The 19,941-nt window shown below is 43.8% G+C and overlaps 1 protein-coding gene across 3 annotated transcripts in view; it reads left to right on the plus strand.

Moving 5' to 3' along the window:
* Positions 1–19,941, plus strand: part of MAST1 (microtubule associated serine/threonine kinase 1) — a 1,484,042-nt gene that overhangs the window by 1,330,794 nt on the left and 133,307 nt on the right. For all 3 annotated transcript variants that reach the window (XM_069604134.1, XM_069604135.1, XM_069604136.1), the window contains one exon: positions 15,754–15,983. In XM_069604134.1, coding sequence (XP_069460235.1) covers positions 15,754–15,983 — 230 coding nt within the window. The remainder of the gene's footprint in view (positions 1–15,753; positions 15,984–19,941) is intronic.

The following is a 19,941-nucleotide window of genomic DNA, read 5'->3' on the forward strand; positions in this document are numbered from 1 at the left end:
ATCTGACCGCGGAGTTGAGAGACAAAAAGGGTAGGTCACAGCCAGAAATGAATAGTATTTTTCCTAATTATTACTCCCAACTGTATAGACATGAGGAACTGGTCCTTCAGGAGGAAGTGATGGGCGCTCTCACAGAAATAGGGCTCCCCAGACTGGAGGCCGAGCGCCAGGCTGCAATGGACCAAGCCATCACGGTCGAAGAAGTGAGCGACGTGATCGCTTCACTTACCACTAGTAAAACCCCTGGTAGTGATGGGGGATCCCACCTGAATTTTACAAAACATATGCATCAACTGTGGCCCCAGTGTTGCTCAAGGTTTTCGAAGAAGTCTATGCAAAGGGCGAGCTTCCGGCAAGTATGAGGGAATCCTTGATCATCACGATCCCCAAGCCAGGGAAACCTACAGATAAATGTGAATCCTATCGGCCGCTAGCCATTTTAAATTATGATATGAAGATCTTGACGACAATACTGGCGGGGCGACTCCGCAGAGTAATTGTGGGTCTGATACACAGCGATCAGAATGGTTTTATTCCTGGTCACAACACCGCCCTGAACTTGCGTTGACTACAACACATTATTGCGCAGACTAATGAGTGCCCGGAACTATGCGCAGTGGTGTCATTGGACGCGATAAAAGCTTTTGATTTGCTGTACTGGGAATGGCTGTTTGCAGTACTGCAGGAATTTGGGTTTGGCAAACAGTTCATACGTCGGCATCACCGATTGCAAGGGTTAAATCTGGGAGGCAGGTGTCGGCGGTGTGGGACATACAGAGGGGAACGCACCAGGGGTGTCTGTTATCACCCATGCTATACGTACTGGCACTTGAGCCTTTAGCAATCTATCTTCGCAAAGAATTCCTAGAGGCAGGTATATGGGTTGGTGGCACTAGCCATTTAATATCATTATACACTGATGACGTTTTGCACTACCTCAGGGACCCGCAACATAATCTACCAATAGTTATAGAGGTACTGGACAACTTTGCCAAGCTGTCTGGAATATTTTTCAGCAAGGAGAAGTCTTGTCTGTGTTCATTGGCAGGTCTCCAGGGAGTCGATGCTGATGCTCTAGTGGAACTAGGGCTCCTCTGGTATATGGAATCCTTTAAATATTTAGGGGTACACATCATGCACACACCTGAGGGTATGCTTGTATGAAACACGGTAGTGGTGGTAAAAGGCCTGAGGAGATCAATGACCTTCTGGTCTAGGCTCCCACTGTCGTTGATGGGCAGGGTTGTGATTACAAAAATGATTCTTACCCAGATTATTGTATTTCTTTACTAATGTTCACCACTACATCAAGGTCTCCTTCTTCCGCTTGTTGGACTCGCTGATCAGGGGATTCCTTTGGGGCTCGTCTCGCCATAAGTTCGCTCTTGAAACACTATGCTTACCTTACAAGGAAGGAGGTGTGCAACTCCCGAATTTTGAACGGTATTGTCTAGCAGCACAACTCAGCTTTATTACCAAGTGGCTGTCTACCAACGTTACATCTGAGTCGCTGTTACTACAGCAGCTGGTGGCCCCTGCAAACCGTAAAGAAGTACTATGGTTGACGCTGAGCTGCCTAGGCGCTACCACTCTATTAATTATCCTGGGCAGGAAGGTGTGGTGCAGGACGCTGAAACTGTTGAAGCTGGATTGCCCTTACTCATCTGAGGTCCCAATAGCCACAGATGTATGTAGAAACGTGGAAGACCTTGCGGCTGTATGGCGTTGGGAGGGCTGGGGTGTCTCTTCTTGGGTCGACATGCACGAGAATGGTAAATTTAAAAAATGGATGCCATAACTGAATAAACGGGGTTGCCCAGGGGTCAATTTCTGCGATACTTGTGATTAGTCGGGGTGGCCAAACAGAAATGGTCAGCGTGGCCTGAGGAACCGGAGGTGACTCTACTACTGACCTTGATGTACTCCCTGGATGACGGCTGGCGACCGGTATCCAGACTATATAGTTGCTTGCCAATAGACCCAACCCTCGGAGCTCTGAGTTGAAAGCACGCTGGGAGGCAGACCTCAGGGTGGACATAGAGGAGAGGGAGTGGGAATGCATACTGGATTTCCCCTGGGAGGTGTCTAGGAACCCCCGTTTGAAACTGGTTAAAATGAATGTGCTGTATAGCACCTACATGACACCTAGCAGGGTGGCTAAGTTTAGCAGCAGTAAGCAGCCGACATGCCCCTGGTGTGGCAGTGTAGGGGCTGACTTGGTTCATATGTTTTGGGGCTGCACAAAGGTATAGAGTTTCTGGGCACACATCGAGCTTCAGTGCAGGAAGTCTGGGGTCACAATTTGTACCTGGAACCCAAAAGAGTGCCTGCTGGGAGCATACCCGAGGAATAGTCATTACGTTTATGGACATGGCGTGAATTCTTGCTAAGCGGTGCATTGCCATAGCCTGGAAATCAACTGAGCTGGAGGCTCGTAGTATTCACGCTGGTACAGGGTCTTTCAGACCTGGGCTGAGGCGAAGACCAGTTTGGGGTAAATCAGCACACAACCTTGACGCGACCACTGGTAGAACCTATGAGTCTTGGAAGCTACTGGTTTGGGACATGTTTCACCCCTCCAATGACAAGCCACTGTAAATGTTATGCCACTCTATAGAATGTTGCATTGATATCCTGACACCCTGAGATCTGTGCCCTGCAAGGTGCCCCTTTTGCCCCCAAGATAAACACACTAGTGAACAGCACATCCTCAGCATCAATGAAGGCTGCCCATAGAGGGTTCCCACACACCTGGCCTATGTACGGAACCAATATGCTCAATACCTAGTTTACATGCGTGAAGATAGTTGTTCTTATTGTTAATATGTTTAAAGGTTTCTCATGCTTGCAACTAGCCTTACATGTATGCTTACTATATTCGAAACGAGAAATAAAAAATTCAAGGCTGTGCGAAACAAACAAAAAGAAATACATCCAGCAAGACACATTAATGAAATTCAAGCTTTATCAGTGCAGGGACCGTCCACAAGGCGTATCAAGAATAAGGTGGCTGTTAGGATAAATCTTCTGGAATGTCAAAACAGTGTTGATGCCCACATTATTTCATAATCATTCATCCAGCGCCGCCAGAGAGATCGTCATACCCTGATGGCGAATCCACTTTCAGCTACTATATAGACAGGACTAAAGACTTCCCAGATATTTGTCTTATGGTCGATCTGACATATGTCTAGCAAATCCGAAACAAGGTATTACCAGCTGGGTTACATGGCATGTATCACAAAAAAACAAATAGACCCATCAGGCCCTCGGAGCGATGATAGTGATAGGAATAACGTATTTTACTGTTTCATTACTTATGTGTGGCAGTGCGATTTGGCCAGTCCCACATATGATTTATTTATGTATTTATTTATTTGCATTTGTAAAGCGCCCAAGCCTGAGGGCATCAGGGCGCTATTTCCAAGCGGTTACATTCATCTGGACAATAACAGAACATACACATCAGGAATATGGGGCCGGCCGAGATGCCTTACGACTTGGCATGAGAGAGTTGGGGAGAGTTATTGAGGCAAGAGAAAGTCAATTATTGTTCCGAAATAGTATAGGTACCCGGCGGTCCCCTACACAAAAAGCCAAGTTTTTCAGGCCTTACGAAAGGGCCGGTAGGCGCTTTCTGCTCACAGGTCATGAGGGAGGGTGTTCCACTGGGTAGCAGCTACTGTGGGGAAGCTGACCCCTCCTACATTCACTTTTTTCACCTTTGGTAGGACTTGCCGGTGTGCCTGTGCGGCTCTTTCTGGTCTGGAGGATTTGGATTGTTCAATTTTCCAGGATAGATATTGTGGGGCTGTGTTTGATAGACACTTGTGCGTAAAGGACAGAGTTTACCTGGGCCTGTGGCTTGCATGTTTAATTTGGTAGTTTATTGACGGTGGAACAGACATTGATGCACAGGTTGTTACTGTATTGTGCTGAATCTATTCAAACCATGTGACTGTATGAACGATCTAGTGCTAGCGAAAGAAATGTTTCTTACCTGTATCAATAGTTTTCCGGCATTGGTATTGTTCAGACTCAGAGTCGACCTGCCTGTCTTCGTTGTGATACTGCACACATATTTTACTACTTATCGTTTATTTGGAGAAGCTGCGGATAGTCTCATGGATGGAATTTAGAACCTGGCCTCCAATGCTGCCTCAAAAAACGCCTAAATGAGCAGACTACTGTATCAAAAAGATTCTTTAGTGCTACTGTCTAAACTGATGACTGAATAGTCAAAGCATGTATCTTTGACAGATGCTAAAACTGGGGAACTATAGTTACAGGTGAGAAACTTTTGCCTTTCTCTCATGAATACAAAATAAGACTGTTCTCATCCAAGCAGACGATATGAGTTATGTGTACTTTATTCCTTCCCACTCTTGGTGTATCCTTCTTGAGTCCCTTTTGGGCTTATAGACAAGGTTTCTGGTTTTGCGCCATGCATCTTCCTCGATCCACATCAGCTCCCCTGCAGGTGTCTAGGACCAGACCATACCTGGGACCTTTGCTTTGCGTGTAATCCACTTTTTTCACTCTTTTCTACTCACATCCTCATTTTTTCCACTCTAGTAATCGCCATGGGTTCTGGAGTTCCTGGGATGCAGGCCCTCGAGGATAATTCAGGCTTTTTTCTTCCATGCATCTAACAGGAGACAGCCGTTGGCTTCCTCGACAGCACAGAGCCTCCCCTTCCCACACGACAATCATTTGAGGAGTCCCATGTACCTACAGTTAACACTCTCACTACTGAGGTTTCTTCTAGAACATTTCGACTTCTTAGTTGAGGTGCCTATTGTGCCACCTGCCTTACATGCTGAGGGGTAATATAGGCCAACTGTTACTGGCATTCCTGCTGAGGTGTACACATAAAGCAACACATCAGTCTCCTGACCAAAGCCCTGTGTACCGTTTAAGACAAACCCTTTCTGCCACTATCTTTGATTTTTTCTCTGCCCCTTCTTCGTACGTCACTCCTTCACTTTCTCATTATGCGCTCTTTCTGCCTTCTCCTTTGATCCTATCTCCACTACCTCCATCTTAACTCTCTACTTCAGCTCCTCTTTACTCGTTCTTTACTCTCCTGCTTAGCTCTTTACTCCACCGCCTCCCTACTCTTTCTCTCTGCCTTCTCATCTCTCTGTCCTCCCCAAAATCCAGACTCCTGCCTTCTCTCCACCTCTCCATTCTCCTGCCACCATTCACCGACAAATACTCACCGTCTTCCCAACTTCTCACTAATTCTCTTTAAGTTTTAAATAGGCACTTAACCCTACCATGTGGTTGCATTGTGAATCATTATGACCTCTTGTTTGGTTAGGTCGGTGGTCCTGGGCTTTTGTATGTCATGTGTAGAGCACATGGCCACCGTACCCATAAAATTCTTGGAAAAGTCACATTACTCTTGCATGCAAATAGGCGGTCGGCCCCCCCTGCTGCGCAATTGGAGCCTTTGATCATGTACTTTCTCTCTAAACCTCTGTAACTTCATCTGTTTTATGGTGGAATAAGAAGAATGCCAATACCGTGCGAGTCACATTGTTTCACCCCAATGCGCTCACTGTCAAAACGCTGAGGTATAGCCCATACCATATGTGGCTGACCGTTGCATGGTGAGGGCTGCTAGGAGAAGCTTCTCATGCCATACCCAGGCCCAGCTTAATGCAGCTTGTGAGAGCATCTTTTTTTTTTTATTTGATTTGGTTCAAAATATAAGATAAAAGAACCTTTACAAACTGTTTTATAATTTCGTCCATTACAATACAAAATTTAACTTTAAAATTCCACAAATCCCATTAAAATCATCCTTTAGAAATAAGTGATATTTCAAATACAACTTCTGTTAAAACTCCTGTATGTGAAACATAAAATCACTTAAATTCAAAAGATATTAAATCTTTTTCAATGAGCTTGCAGAGTGATACAGTTGCATATATCAGGGTTTTATAATTCCCTTGCATCATTCTTACCCATAAAGCATTTTACCAATCCTCATATTCCATAGTTACAAATTTTATTCTTTAAAATGTGGACAATATAAAATCAAATGTTTAAGTGTTTCTTTAGATTCAGACCATTCAGGGAAGCGACATTGTTCATTTATTTTACCATCTTTTTCCTTTTGCCAATATTTAACCTTTCCTGTGTATGGTATAGATTAAACTTAAACCATAGAAATGCATGTCTATAATGATTACATGGGAATAAATCAATGTAAGAATATCTAGGAGTAAGTTTTTTTGTATGTGCTGCATATTCCGAATGCATTTTATATTTCCCAATCTGTTGAATAGTTGTAATCCAATCTGATTCAAAAAGCTTTTTCTTAGCATACTCTGGTCGAAAATGTACATCATCAATTGATAATGCCACTTCACTTAAGATCGACTTCATATTTGATTGGTACTCTAACAGCAAAGGCATTTGACATGAACTCAGATTTCCGCTCATAAATGTATAAAGACTGTTTCGGGCGGAAAGCATGTCTTAGCATAAATAGTTAGCTATCGCCATTTCCTCCGTGTAGACAAAGCCACTAATCCCAGTTTCATGCCTAACTATGGGGTTGGGTAAGGACAGAGGAAAGAAATGGCAGATTTTAGCATAGTTCCCTGTAAGCAGTCTAACTGTGTTGTCATATCGCATAAGCAAATATCCAGGGCATACAACAAAACACTTTCAACCTTTAGTGTATAGAAGTCGATAAGCGGTACCAGTGAAAACTTACAATATTTAGCATAAATCAATTTCATTTGCGAGAGTAAGGGCCTGCTTTTTTGATGTAATATTTCCACCCAAGTTGTAATCGAGTTACTCTTTTCTATATTGTAACCAAGATAAATCGTACTGGTGCTCAGTGATAGTACAGACTTCTTGAGATTCCACTGATAGATTTTGCTTTTTTTGCCATTACCAAACCTCATAACAGACGTTTTTGCAGGATTCGGTGAAAGATTATGAGCACTGGCAAAGGCTTCAAAAAGTTGTAATTTTACTTGTAAACCATATGGAGTCGGATCGAGTATAATTATGTCATCAGCAAATGCCAACCATTGAAGGCATAGGGCACCAACTTTCACTGAGAATACATTTTTACAACTCTAAGTGTAATCCAGGTCAGCTATATACAAATTAAAAAGGGTTGCGGCTAAATTACAGCCCTGTTTTAGACCCAAGTAAGTTTTTATTGGCATGGTAGTACTTCCATCATCAGATAACTTTATCTTATAAGATGTATTCGTATGGAATTTAATAAGCCAGTACAATAAATGTTGCAGAATTTCCATCTTCACCATTTTTGTCCATAGAATATTCCGTATTACAGTATCAAATGCAGAGGACATGTCAATGAAAGCAATATAGACCTGATTAGCTTGCTTAGAATTAGCTCCCCTGATGATGTGTGCCATTATCAAAGCATTAAGAGATGTGCTCATCATTTTGCGAAAGCCCGTCTGATTCCTTGAGTAAAGATCGTGATTATCAATGAATTTGTCCAGTTCCCATAGCAACAGCTACGCAAATATCTTGGCTTCCGTGTCAATCAACGAGATGGGCCGGTAATTAACTGGCATCAACGGATCACCTTTCTTATAGATCGGAATTATTTTTGAAGAAAGCCATGAGCACGGTACTATACCAGTTTGAATTACTAATTTTATATTGAGAATATCTGTCCATAAATCAGGGTCCGTTTTATAGACACATGGGGGAAGCCCGTCTGGTCCTGCAGCTTTTGAATATGATAATTTACCAATAGACCATTTAATGTCATCAATGGTCCAGTTAAGGCGACTCATCTCGTTGTAACAGAACAACACTTCAGGTATATGCACAAATCTTAATGGAAGCTGATATTTAGCAGATATATAATCACACAATGTTTTGTCTGGAATACAGTTCGGCATAGGCGATGTGACTTAATTTTCAGAGCTTTTTAAGGTTCTCCAAATTGTTCTACCATCATGGGCGCATATTGCTCTAATTAATGAGCAATTAGTCATATTATATTGCCATATCCGTGCATTTTTCAATTTCTGTTTGTAGTTGAAATAAATAAGTTTACGCTGCAATTGATAGGTTGCCGGATCATACATTTTAGTTCTCAATTGTCGAGGTTTCTTATTTTTCTCACGTTTCAATATTTTACAATTAAAATCGAATGGATGAGAATGTTTCTTGTTACTGAACTTCATATTGAGAACTACCAAACCACTTCTTACTATATCCGAACACACTTCTGATATCTCCGTAACTGATTTAACAAACTTGATCTTATCCATATTTTTAGTAACATAGTTTCCAAAATATTTACAAAGCCCTGTATTCCATCTAAGCGATAACTGGTGGCGATCAACCTCTGGGAAAACTATGGTAGGATCAACTTGCAATGCAGTACTCGTGTTGTAGTACAATTGATATATGCGCATGATCACCATACTTTATCGAATCAATCAACAGTGGTGTAGTTATATTAAGTAAGTTATGAGACAGAAATATGTGGTCAATCATCGAGGAATGATTACCACGTTTCCAAGTGAAACCTGGACAAGTGTTGTTTACTTCTACAATGTCCAAATCCCAATCCTGAAAGTATGATAACCAGTTAGACCCTCTCATCGTGGCATTTACCTTTTTATTAGAGGCTGCATCAGTCTTACTTTTACGGCAATCAGAGTTAAAATCACCACCAATTACAATTTCAAGGGGACAGAAGTTAGTCACAACACTGTCAAGACATTCATCAATTTCATCAAACATTTCTTCTATTTTTATTATAGCAGGGTTCCAATATAATGAAATTATCAAAATGTTACTGCAGTATTCCTTAGACTTCATCAGTATTATGCCCAGTAAATTCCTGGATTCCCATACCAATTTGGTATTAACTTTTATAGTATTTTTAATTGCAATGGCTAGACCACCCGATGGCCGTCCTTGATTTACTTTTACAGCAGTACCACAGTAAGTATTATAATTAGGCAGCGGAAGGGGAGTCAGTTTCATAGTTTCTTGAAAGAGCTTAATAGAAAGATGTTTATTTGTGGGAAGGACATTAAACCATTGCATTATATTTTGAAAACCACATGAATTCCAAGAGAGAATCGTCAATTCATTGATACACGATGGCTATGACTTAGTTACTGTTGTTTTGCAATTCAGCAAAGCGGTTAGCATAGGCTTCAGCCACGGAGGTCCTGTATTTTTAGTGATTAAATTCAGTAATGTATGATCATCAATATAATTTTCTTTCATCTCTATTTGGAGTTTCAAATCATCAGTATCAGTAACCGGCATACATGAATATGCAAGAAATTCATTTGCAGCGATTTCATCCAAAAGGATTGTTATTGTAAGGCCTTGTTCTTTTATTTCAGCTTGGTTCAGCCATAAAAATTTCATAACGGACTCTTATAGCAAGTAACATAAGGATCTGTTATTATTAAAACTTGCGAGTGATATTCGCAGGATATCTTCTGATTTTAATATCCTTAGTTGAGGAATTCTTGAGAACAAGGCAATTAAAAAGGGACAATTAATACGGGCACCGCCTAATGAAGCCGTCGTACCCTCAAATCCTAATATGTACGATTTTTTATTTAAATCCGCGGTCTGGGCTTGAACCTCATGAGGCACACTTTCAATGTTCACACATGAGTCAGCAGACTTCTGATTCGACCTATTTTCAACAGGTATGTTAATTTCCTGAATCGCTTTCCTCAACAATTCTCGAGTAACCACCTGAGTGGAGTTTGAGTACTCCACACTTGAAGGCGGATTTAATACCTTGCTCAGTCACGAACCATGCAATAAGTGACGATTTGCAGATTCTGCTTGATCTAAATTGCTCATGTGCTCCCAGCGATCCAATGGAATTCCATTTGGATGATGTACATCTGTTTTTATTAAGGTGAACACTTTGCTAACCCCATTACCATTACGCAAATTTTCCCTCTGCGGAGATATATTTGGCAAGACAGGTTTTAGTGTGGTATTAGCTATACAAAACTCACTATTGGTTTACTTTTCATTATTAATTGGAATCCCTCCTGAAATTTGATTAGACTTGATTGAAGCTTGATTTGTATTTACAGCATTCGTCCAACTCCGACCACATACCGGGAAGTAACTATTTAGATTTAATTTCACAGCTTTTGACGAAAGGCCCTCAACATGGCGTTTCATTAATGTATCATTTGGAAGTACTTTAATGTTCCGAGTTGTGGGATTCTTAATTTTAGGAGACAGATTCAAAGCCTGTGTCACCTTTATGGTTTGATCAAACGTTTTGCTTATTGAAGTTACTGTATCACTAGTTACAGAAGATGTTATAGGATTCGTAACTAGGTCAGAGCTTGCAACGTCCAATTCTAATTGAATTTTTTGACTAGAGCCGCTTTCAACTATCCCTTTTTTCAATTCAATTATTTCCATTTTTGGAGCGCCATTAAGAACATTCACTACTTCCATATGAGACATGCATTTAGCATGACCCTTTGGGTCCTTAGCGAGTGCCTACTTACGTCGCCTAACTTGACGTTTTAAAGCATGCAGATGCATCTTTTTTGTACGACAAGAGTAAAATCCCGGATTGTCATCAACTGAAGTGACTATATCTATCTCTTGGTTACTTGTGTCTATTATATTTAAGAGTGCCGATGGACTATCAGGAACCTCATCATGTTGGATCGAGTTGGCAACGAATTGGGTGATCATAGTATTAGATGATTCAATCATCGCTTTTAACTCTTTCAACTCTGTATTGCAATTACACATTACTGTATTAGAAAATGAAGAGGGTGGTTTAAGAGCTGATTCGTCTAATGTTGGTTGAGTATCCTTTGGTAAGTGTAATGCATCGAAATTGTATTGTGTACTTTTATTATTCAGCAATGACTCATTATTCAAGGACTGTTTATGTGAGCTATCTGCATTCTTTAGCCTTAATAGGTCAGCAGCAATTAGAAAGCCCTCCAACCTATCCATTTTAGAGCATAAATGATTCATGGTAGATTTGATTTCTCTTAATTCAAGATGAGTCAAATCATGCCCCTTATCTAATAGATCCAAGATTTTAATTATGACCGGAAAGGTTTGGGGTGACCTATCTAGGTTGCTCACAGGGGTGGTTAAATGTTCAGTAGATGCAGAGGAAGAGTTGCGTGTACACCTCTTGGAATGGTCAGGAGAATATGACAATTCCTTAGGCATAGGTTCATTATTGATCTCTGTTTCACGATCAATAATAACACTATCATCATTGGTGGATCCCATTGATAAATTAAATTTATAATTTGTATCGATAACAGGTCTGGATACCAACGGAGTTAAAATTCCAATGGAACGCCTAACCTGTTCATCTAAAGCAGCCATTTTATACAGTGCAGAATCAAACTGCCCATTAGTAACAGGTGATGCAATACAATTGAGGAGATCTTTCCTAAGCCTCATTTTCACTGCACTACACGCCTCTTTCTTTAATCAATTCCACATGCTCAGAATTCACGGTACTTTCGGAGTCTTTGCCATGGATTTCAGCAATATGAGATGTAACCGTTGCACAATTTCCCCCCCGTGGCATTTATCAGTAATATGGAGGTCAGAACATGGCAGCTCAGCATAAGAAGTGCGGCCAGCACATACAAACGAGTCGATGCTTGTGCAAGTAAGCGTAGGCGTAGGCGGTTTCACAGTGTTTACTGCATTGCAGTGACTGCTGCGTAATCTGCACGCCATTCTTACCTCCGTTACGTTAATTACTTCTTTATTAGTTGGCGTTCGCCCGGTATACAATATAAGAACAAAAATAAACTTCACCCCAATGGTTTGTTAACAAATACAGATTAAACGTGCACAATAAAGCACAGTGTACCGAATGCGAACTTTTCTTAAGAGAGTATATTAATTCACTGCTTACCTTCCAATTTTACACTGTTATCTAAACGGAGTCCTCGACAGTGAACAATACTAACAATTCAAGCCACGGACCCTATTTCTTTCATGTCTACTACTGCTAAATTCAAGAAGATTTAAACAAGTCCTAGTAGCTGTTGGCTGTGCGCTGCAAGCTAGCGAGCCAGCGAACAGCAAACAGCAGCACTTATGCAAGTACTTGAGGCGCGCGCGCCGATGTGCGCGGCCTGTGGTTTATGTAGGCTTCTGGGAAATAAGGGGCAGAGCTATCCAGAAAGAAAGTCCAAACAGGTAGCAATGTAGAATTAGAGCAGTCCAGTCCAGTCCAATCCAATCCAAGGGCAGCGAGGCTTGCCAGCAAACAGCAGCACTTATGCTGGCACTTGATGCGCGTGCACTGATGCGCGCAGCCCGTGATTTATGTAGGCTTCTGGGAAATAAGGGGCAGAGCTATCCAGAAAGAAAGTCCAAACAGGTAGCAATGTAGAATTAGAGCAGTCCAGTCCAATCCAAGGGCAGCGAGACTTGCCAGCAAACAGCAGCACTTATGCAAGCTCTTGATGATAGCATCTGGCCCCATTGGCCCCATTGGCCCCTTCATTGTCCACTCTTTTTTTTTAAACAACACGATTTAAAGTCAGTTGCAAACATAGAACAAATCTTACAATAGGACTCAGATAAGTAACATTGCATGCTATGCTGCCGTCTTGGCAATCCCACCCACCCAGAACCCTCAGCCCCATCCCCTGCACTCTCAAGCCTCGGTCTGGTCTAGCAGGCCCCCATGATGTTAGTGATTGTGTAGGAATAGCCCTGCTAGAGATGGCCTATATGTCTTCACCGGGAAGTTCCGGTCATACTCCAAGATTGGGGCCGGATATATCTGAACCAGTGTATCACCCCCTCCTTGGCTGGTGTGACCTTTTCTGCCACCAGGATGTCCCAGACCTTGATCCACCACAGTGTCAGCAACGGACCTTCAGGAGATTTCCAAGTCTGGGCAGTCGTGGTCCTTGCAGCTAGGAGATGTTGAGTAACTAGCTTGGCCGTTGCTCCCGACCTCGGGTACAACCCTGGCACTGGTACCCCCAATAAGGCCACCTCGGGCTCCATCAGTAGTTTGACCTGGAACAATCACCTCAATGGAGTCTATAACTTGTTCCCAAAAGGTTCGAGCCAGGGGGCACTCCCATCAGATGTGCATATATGTCCCTTGAGCCCCGCATTTCCTCCAGCAAGTTGGTTCCAGCGAGCTCTTGAAGCGGGGTAGCCGCACCGGGGGGGGGTTAATACCACCGGTAAGTAAGCTTGAAAGCGCATTCTCTATTTGTTACACATGTAGAGGCAGAAAAGTTTCTAGTCCATATGTCTACCCAAGTTTGGTCCTCCAAAGGATGGCCTAAGTCTGCCTCCCACTGGGCCCTATAAGAGGGTTGGAGTGCCCACATCTCCCTATGCAAGAACTTGTATATTCTGGAAATGTTCCCTCCTCGAGGTCCTTCTAACAAAGTGAGCTCTATGGAACACAGGGTGCGTGTGGCCCCCTGCCACATCAGTGGGTGGACAATCAAGTGCCGGATTTGAGCGTATGTGTACCTTTCCACCTCACTCAGGGAGAACCTTGCCTTACAACTTTCAAAGGTCAAAGGTCTTGGGCAATCCGTTCTCAAAGAGTTGCGACAGAGATTTTACCCCCTCAGCGTTCATGGCCTGAATTCGGCAGGCCGTAGACCTGGAGTAAAGTCTGGGTTGTGAAAAATTGGGTTGCATTGACCCACCCCCCTCGGAATCCTAGCTTTTCGTCAGGGGAGGGACTTAGTCATAGGAGCAACTTCTGTTACACTTTAATTAATAGTTTTGGCACTGAAAGCTTTCCTCCCCATCATCTGGGCGCTGACTGTTTGAATAATCACAGACAAATTAAGAGCAATCTTTTATGTTACTCCCTCTCTGCTGTCTGACAATATATGGAACGGTACCTTGAACACATCATTCTCATCTCAACCTTGCATTTATTTAGGATTATTAATAAAAAATCACAGCCAAAGCAATTCATTTTTGGCCAAAAGCGCTTACAGAATTTACCATTGGAAACATAAACCAGGAACGAGGACAGGACAGAATGACATAGGAAAGGGATGGTGCAGGAAGTGCTGAATTAAGGATTGAGGGGCGATGGAAAGGTGCTGTAGTGAAGAAGGATGTGGACTTGTCAGTATTTCAGCCTTACATGCTATTACCATATCATATAGCTGAATTGTACTCAGCCCCTTTGCTAGATGTCCAGAAAATAAGGCAAGAGACTTCATAACACCCATCACACTAAATGTAGAAAACTTAAAGTAGGACAATGCAGCCTATTTGTGCAGAGCATCTCTGCCTCCAAATAGAGGCTTGAACCGAGTCATACGTGGGGCGGGTTGTCCTAAAGACATGTTCCAGTGAGGCCTAATCATCCGGCCAATCCAGGTAAGCAGTTCTTTGTACTCTATTCAAGTGTGTGACTCTCGGCAAGATCCGGTTCTTGGGAAGTTAAGGTTACTTGTCTGTGGCTAAAGTTCTCCAGCCTTGGCATCTTTTCACTTTGACATGCCAGCCTCTCCCATGGAACAGCATTCATATGCTACTAAACTATAGCATGTTGAGGAGTTGAATATGATCGTAGGCACCAGGCTTAGAGCCTATCCACCAGTACCAATTAGACTTTGTCTTAAGGCATGTGTACTCCTTGTTCTAAAATCCAGAAACACTCTCATGGGGGCAGAACCTGCAACCCATTCACCCAATGTTAGGGATGTAAAGAACCTATATGGGGCTGTGTATTTCTGTTAGACTGTAATTCACTTTGATATGCCTAGGATTCCCAGTTTAAAAACAGGGAATATTCAATCATGCATTTATGAAGGATACAACGCTGGAGAACCTGAGCTTCAGGTAAGCATGTTTTTATTTTCCTGCATCCTAGTCACCCAAGCCAACACTCCCATCTTGCCATATGTTATTTAAGAACATGTCAAAAGAGCTTTTGTATGAAATGTGTGTGACCAAACATAATCCCACGTCACAGTCTCACCCGATCAATTTTTTGAGGAGTAATGAATTTAAGTGTTTATTTCTATGTTTCTTAGTCACTCTGTGTTGTTTGCTGTCTCGCAGTCACTTAATCTTTATCTCGGCCATCCTCTGTCATTTTCCCTGAGCCTACAGGCTCATTTCTTGATGAGCTCATGTTTCCTCGCTGTTACTTTGTGTTATTATATTTCTGTGCATGCTAACAGCTAACTGCTGCAGGCTTTACTAAACAGCTTTTCTTTCCCTGTCTCCCCTTGTTTTTTGCTCCTGTGATTCTTTCTGTCTCTCTTCATTCTTATGCATCTCCCCGTAATACTTGTGTATCAATGTTCTCTCTCTATGCCATCTCTTCCTGTTTCTCCCTGTGCTCTTATGTCTCTGTCTAACCTGGCTTTTCTCCTTTGCCACTCCTTGCTTCTCCCGGTGTCCTATTCCGGTCTCATCCATCTTCTCTCTCCAAATGTTTTTTCATGTTGTTCCCTTCATCTCTGCTCCTTTCGGTCTTTCCCTTGACTCTCTGCCACATCACTTTTGTCTCTTCACCCACTCGTTCTGGCTCATTACTTCCGTCCCGGCTTTTCCTTTCTCTGCCTTCAAACTTGTCGCTCTCTCTTTTCCTTTTTTTATATTCCCATCTTTAAAACCCTTTATATGTCCCTTTTCACTTTCTTGGCTGTTGCTTCTGGTCCCTTCCTCTCTCTTTACCCTTATCGCCACATGTCTGCCCTTTGTCTCTGTCTGCCTCCTTCTCTTTTCCCTTTGCAGTGGAGCAGCATGGCAGTTCTCCTTTGGCCAGCCCTATGTCCCCGAGGTCTCTCTCCTCTAACCCCTCATCACGGGACTCCTCACCCAGCCGGGACTACTCCCCAGCAGTCACCAGCCTGCGTTCTCCTATCACCATTCTCCGCTCAGGGAAAAAATATGGCTTCACACTGAGGGCGATCCGGGTTTACATGGGGGACAGTGATGTCTACAGCGTCCACCACATCGTCTGGGTAAGGAGAAGGACACAACACATGAGGAGATTGAGGGCAGACTCATTCCTTCTGGAAGGGATTGTGACCTTATCTTCATTTAATGGCATGTATTAGCAATGTACCCCCTGTTCTAGTACCTTTGATGATATAAAATTGGCATGCATCTCATTTACACGAAAGCCCCAGATTTGTGCAAAATAATGAGGCTAGTGTATCCGGCATCCCTCCTGCATGGACTGTGTCTTCTGTTCCTCCTCCAATGCTTGCACCCTCTGGTAAATTCACTTTCATAATCCAAGGTTGTATATCACTGCCCAGTCAAGATGGCAACCTTTGATCCGAACACATGGATGTTCAATGAATGTATCTTCCATTTCTATTGTTTCCCCAAATTAGTTATTTTCGTTTTCGTTGTTTTTGTATTCGTTGTAATTTCATTAGTTATTTTATATTCGACATAATCACTGCATACCCTATTCCCTGTGTGGAGCTACAGCTTTGGATGCATATGATGGCTTGAAACATAGTCGTGCCTCTTGCCCTTGAGGAAGCATAATGATGTGATCAGGTGCGTGATGTGTTCCACTATGTGTGGAATTGTAAGGGCTAGCATATACAGGAGTAGTATCTGGCAGAAAACCTATGAGGAGCTGTAGGCTTTGCTTAATTCAGGTAAAGGAGTTTTGAACCATGGTTGATGTTCATAAGACAAAATAGGTGTACAATAGGCACATTTGCCTATTTGGAAGACCACTATAATGGGTGCACCTGAGGGAAAAACTAGGACCAGATGAGTATGCCCCTCTCTCTCTCTCTCTCTCTCTCTCTCTCTCTCTCTCTCTCTCCCTCTTTCTCTTCCTCTCTCTCTCTCTCTCTCTCTCTCGCTCTCTTTGGCCTCAGACCCAAGTGGTCACGGATGCATCTTTGAATGGTTGGGGTGCTCACTCCGAGGATTTTCAGGTGAGCGGCCTTTGGTCAGCGACGGAAGACAGGTGGCACATCAACAGGCTGGAGTTGCGAGCCATCAGCCTAGCTCTGAGGGCCTTTGCGCCATCTCTCAAGGGGAAACATGTCCTGAGTCTGACGGACAACACTGTGGCTATGCACTACCTGAACAAGCAGGGTGGCGTAAGCGCCTTCCCCCTTTGCAGAGAGGCGATTTGTTCTGGTTGCTGAAGAATCAATTCTCGGTGTCAGCAGTTCATCGGACGGGGACAGAGAACAGCTTCGCAGATGCTCTGAGCAGACACGAATGGGAAGTGTGCCAGGATGTCCTAGAGGAGGTCTTCTCTCTCTGGGGTAGCCCAGCAGTAGATATGTTTGCTACAGAGTCCAATAGGAAATGCAGACAGTTTTGCTCTAGGGAATTCCTAGTGAACTGTGTACTGGGACACATGTTCCTGGTGGATTGGACCTTCCCTCTCCACTATGCCTTCCCCCTGATTCCTGTCATCGCATGGATTCTCAGGGGGTTGAAAAGGTTTCGAGCAACCATGATCTTGAATGCCACAGACTGTGCGAGGAGAACGTGGTACTCCGATCTCTTAGATCCTACCATCTGTCCGCCTCACCGGTTCCCTCAGCACCCAGATCTCCTGACCCAGTGGAAAGACCGGGTCCTCCACCCGGAGTCCCTCAACCTACATGCGTGGCTCTTAGAGGATGAGGAATGATGACTGGGATCTCTCAGAGGAGGTACTCAAGGTGTTGCTCGAGGTGTTGCTGTCTGCACGCAGACCATCTACAAGGTCTCTCTATACATGCAGGTGGAGAAGATTTAAGGTGTGGTGCAGGGAATGCGAGATCGATTGCAGCTTTTGCCACACCACTACAGTGATGGAGTTCCTTCTGTCACTGGTCTCAGGGGGCCTTCAGGTTACCACAGTCAAAGGATATTTGGCGGCCTTGTCTGTGTGCAAAAGGTCCCTGGATCAAGGTTCCTTCTTTACAATCCCGGTTATGGCCCAAATCCTGAAGGGCCTTTTGAACAAGTTTCTGCCAACTCCCTTTGTTGTCCCAGATTCGGATTTAAATCTACTTCTGACATTCTTGATGGTGGCCCAGTCTGAGCCCATGCATTCCTGTTCTTTGAGACTGCTTTAGTTGAAAGCAGCCTTTTAGTCACATCAGACAGGAGAATTAGTGAGTTGCAGGCCTTGTGTTGCAAACCCCTGTTCCATACATTTTTTTCGGGAAAAGGTTTCCCTTAGAGTAAGAAATGGCTTTCTCCCGAAAGTGGTTTCTGAGTACCACCTTTCTCAGTCCATAGATCTGCCTCCACCTCACCCATCTAAGAAAGAGGAGTGGTTCCACTGCTTAGATCCCTAGGGAGCCTTGAGCTTTTATGTCGCTAGGACATCTTCTTTCCGAAAATCTGACCAGTTGTTTTTGGCCCATTTATTGTCCCGCAATGGTCTAGCGGTAACGAAGCAGACTCTATCGCGATGGATTATTCTGCTGCATCGCAGAATGTTACCAGTCTGCAGGAAGGGAGCTTCCTCCCGGGCATCAGGAAACAGGGGTCTCAACCTCCTCAGCACTGCAGAGGGGAGTTCCCATTAGGGACATCTGTTATGTGCCCACATGATATATGATATGATATGATGTGGCATTTATAACCTGCTTGTACACAAGTGTTTCTAGGCGCGAAAAGACAAGGAGGGTGAAACAAGGGAGGACAAAATAACTATCTTACTAGGCCTTGTGTCATTCAGATTGCACAAGTGCGGGTAGAGGGAAGGAGAGAAGTGTCAGTGGGAAGGGGCAGTGGAAGTGCAGTTAACTCACAAGTGCAGCGAGTGGGAGGCTGATAAGTGTAGAGAGAAGGAACTGTAGGGTTACAGATACATACCCTTAAGTGCTGGGGAGCCTGGAGGCAGTGCGAGGGCAACTGGACATGCAGGAGCCTGGGCCCGAGTTCAGAGGGTGACCAGGTGACCTGTGCACGGAGCAGTCGGGTGCATTATCAGGGGAGAGGAAGAGTGAAAACGAAGGCAAAAAGGAAGGTCTTGAGTTGCTTTCGGAACCAGAGGTGGTTCTGCTCAAGTTTGAGAGAGGCAGGGAAGCTGTTCCAGAGAGAGGCCCCAGCCGAGGAGATAGATCTGCCCCCAACTCTCTGCTTGCAGAAGCGTCTGAGCCTCAGAGAGTTGGAGGTGGATGAGTTCGAGAAGGAAGATGTTTTGGAAGAGAAAGTTGGAGGTAGAGCGTTTCCAGGTCCCAGAAAGCCTTGTGGACAATGCAGAGGGTCTTGAAGTTGGTACTTGCAGCCACGGGGAGCCAGTGAAAAGATTTCAGAGCTGGAGAGATACGATCCCTGGGCTTGTGGCCAAGGACAGGTCTTGCAGTCCTGTTCTGGATAAGTTGTAAAGGGTCGAAGAGTAGAGGCAGGAAGATTTAGACATGGTCGTCCTTGCACACATTTACCAGGCACTATTGTCTAGATGTCGTCCACAAAATCTGCTACTGTAAAATATTCTGCCCACCTCTGTGGTCCTAACTGCTTGGGGAGTCTATCAGATGAGGAATCTGCGGGAGAAAAGCAATCCATTGAAGGAGAAATGATTACCGTAATGATCTTTGTATGGATTCTGCTCCTGCAGATTCATCATCGCTCCTCCCTTCCATCCCCGCTCAGAAAGTTCTTGTGGCTTGGCGCATCTGTCTAAGCGAAGGGACGCCTGATGATGGCTCTGAGGTGACCCCTTCTATATAAGTTATATATATATATAACGCCTGACGTCACGTCGGGAGCCGACGATCAAGCACTAAGCAAAACAGATCGACAGCCGAGTCGAGGTCCACTATGCCCCCTGTCAAAAGCTTCTGAGCAGCAGAGCTACATTCGGATATCTATCAGATGAGGAATCTGCAGGAGGAGAATCCATAAAAAGATCATTACGGTAAGTCATTTCTCCACTGTAACAGTATGGGTAGGACTCTGTGCCTCAGATGTGTGCTAGTGTTAGTGTTGGATGTA

This window comes from Ambystoma mexicanum, chromosome 3q (genome assembly GCF_040938575.1).
Source record: "Ambystoma mexicanum isolate Mex_15411 chromosome 3q, UKY_AmexF1_1, whole genome shotgun sequence".
NCBI lineage: Eukaryota > Metazoa > Chordata > Amphibia > Caudata > Ambystomatidae > Ambystoma > Ambystoma mexicanum.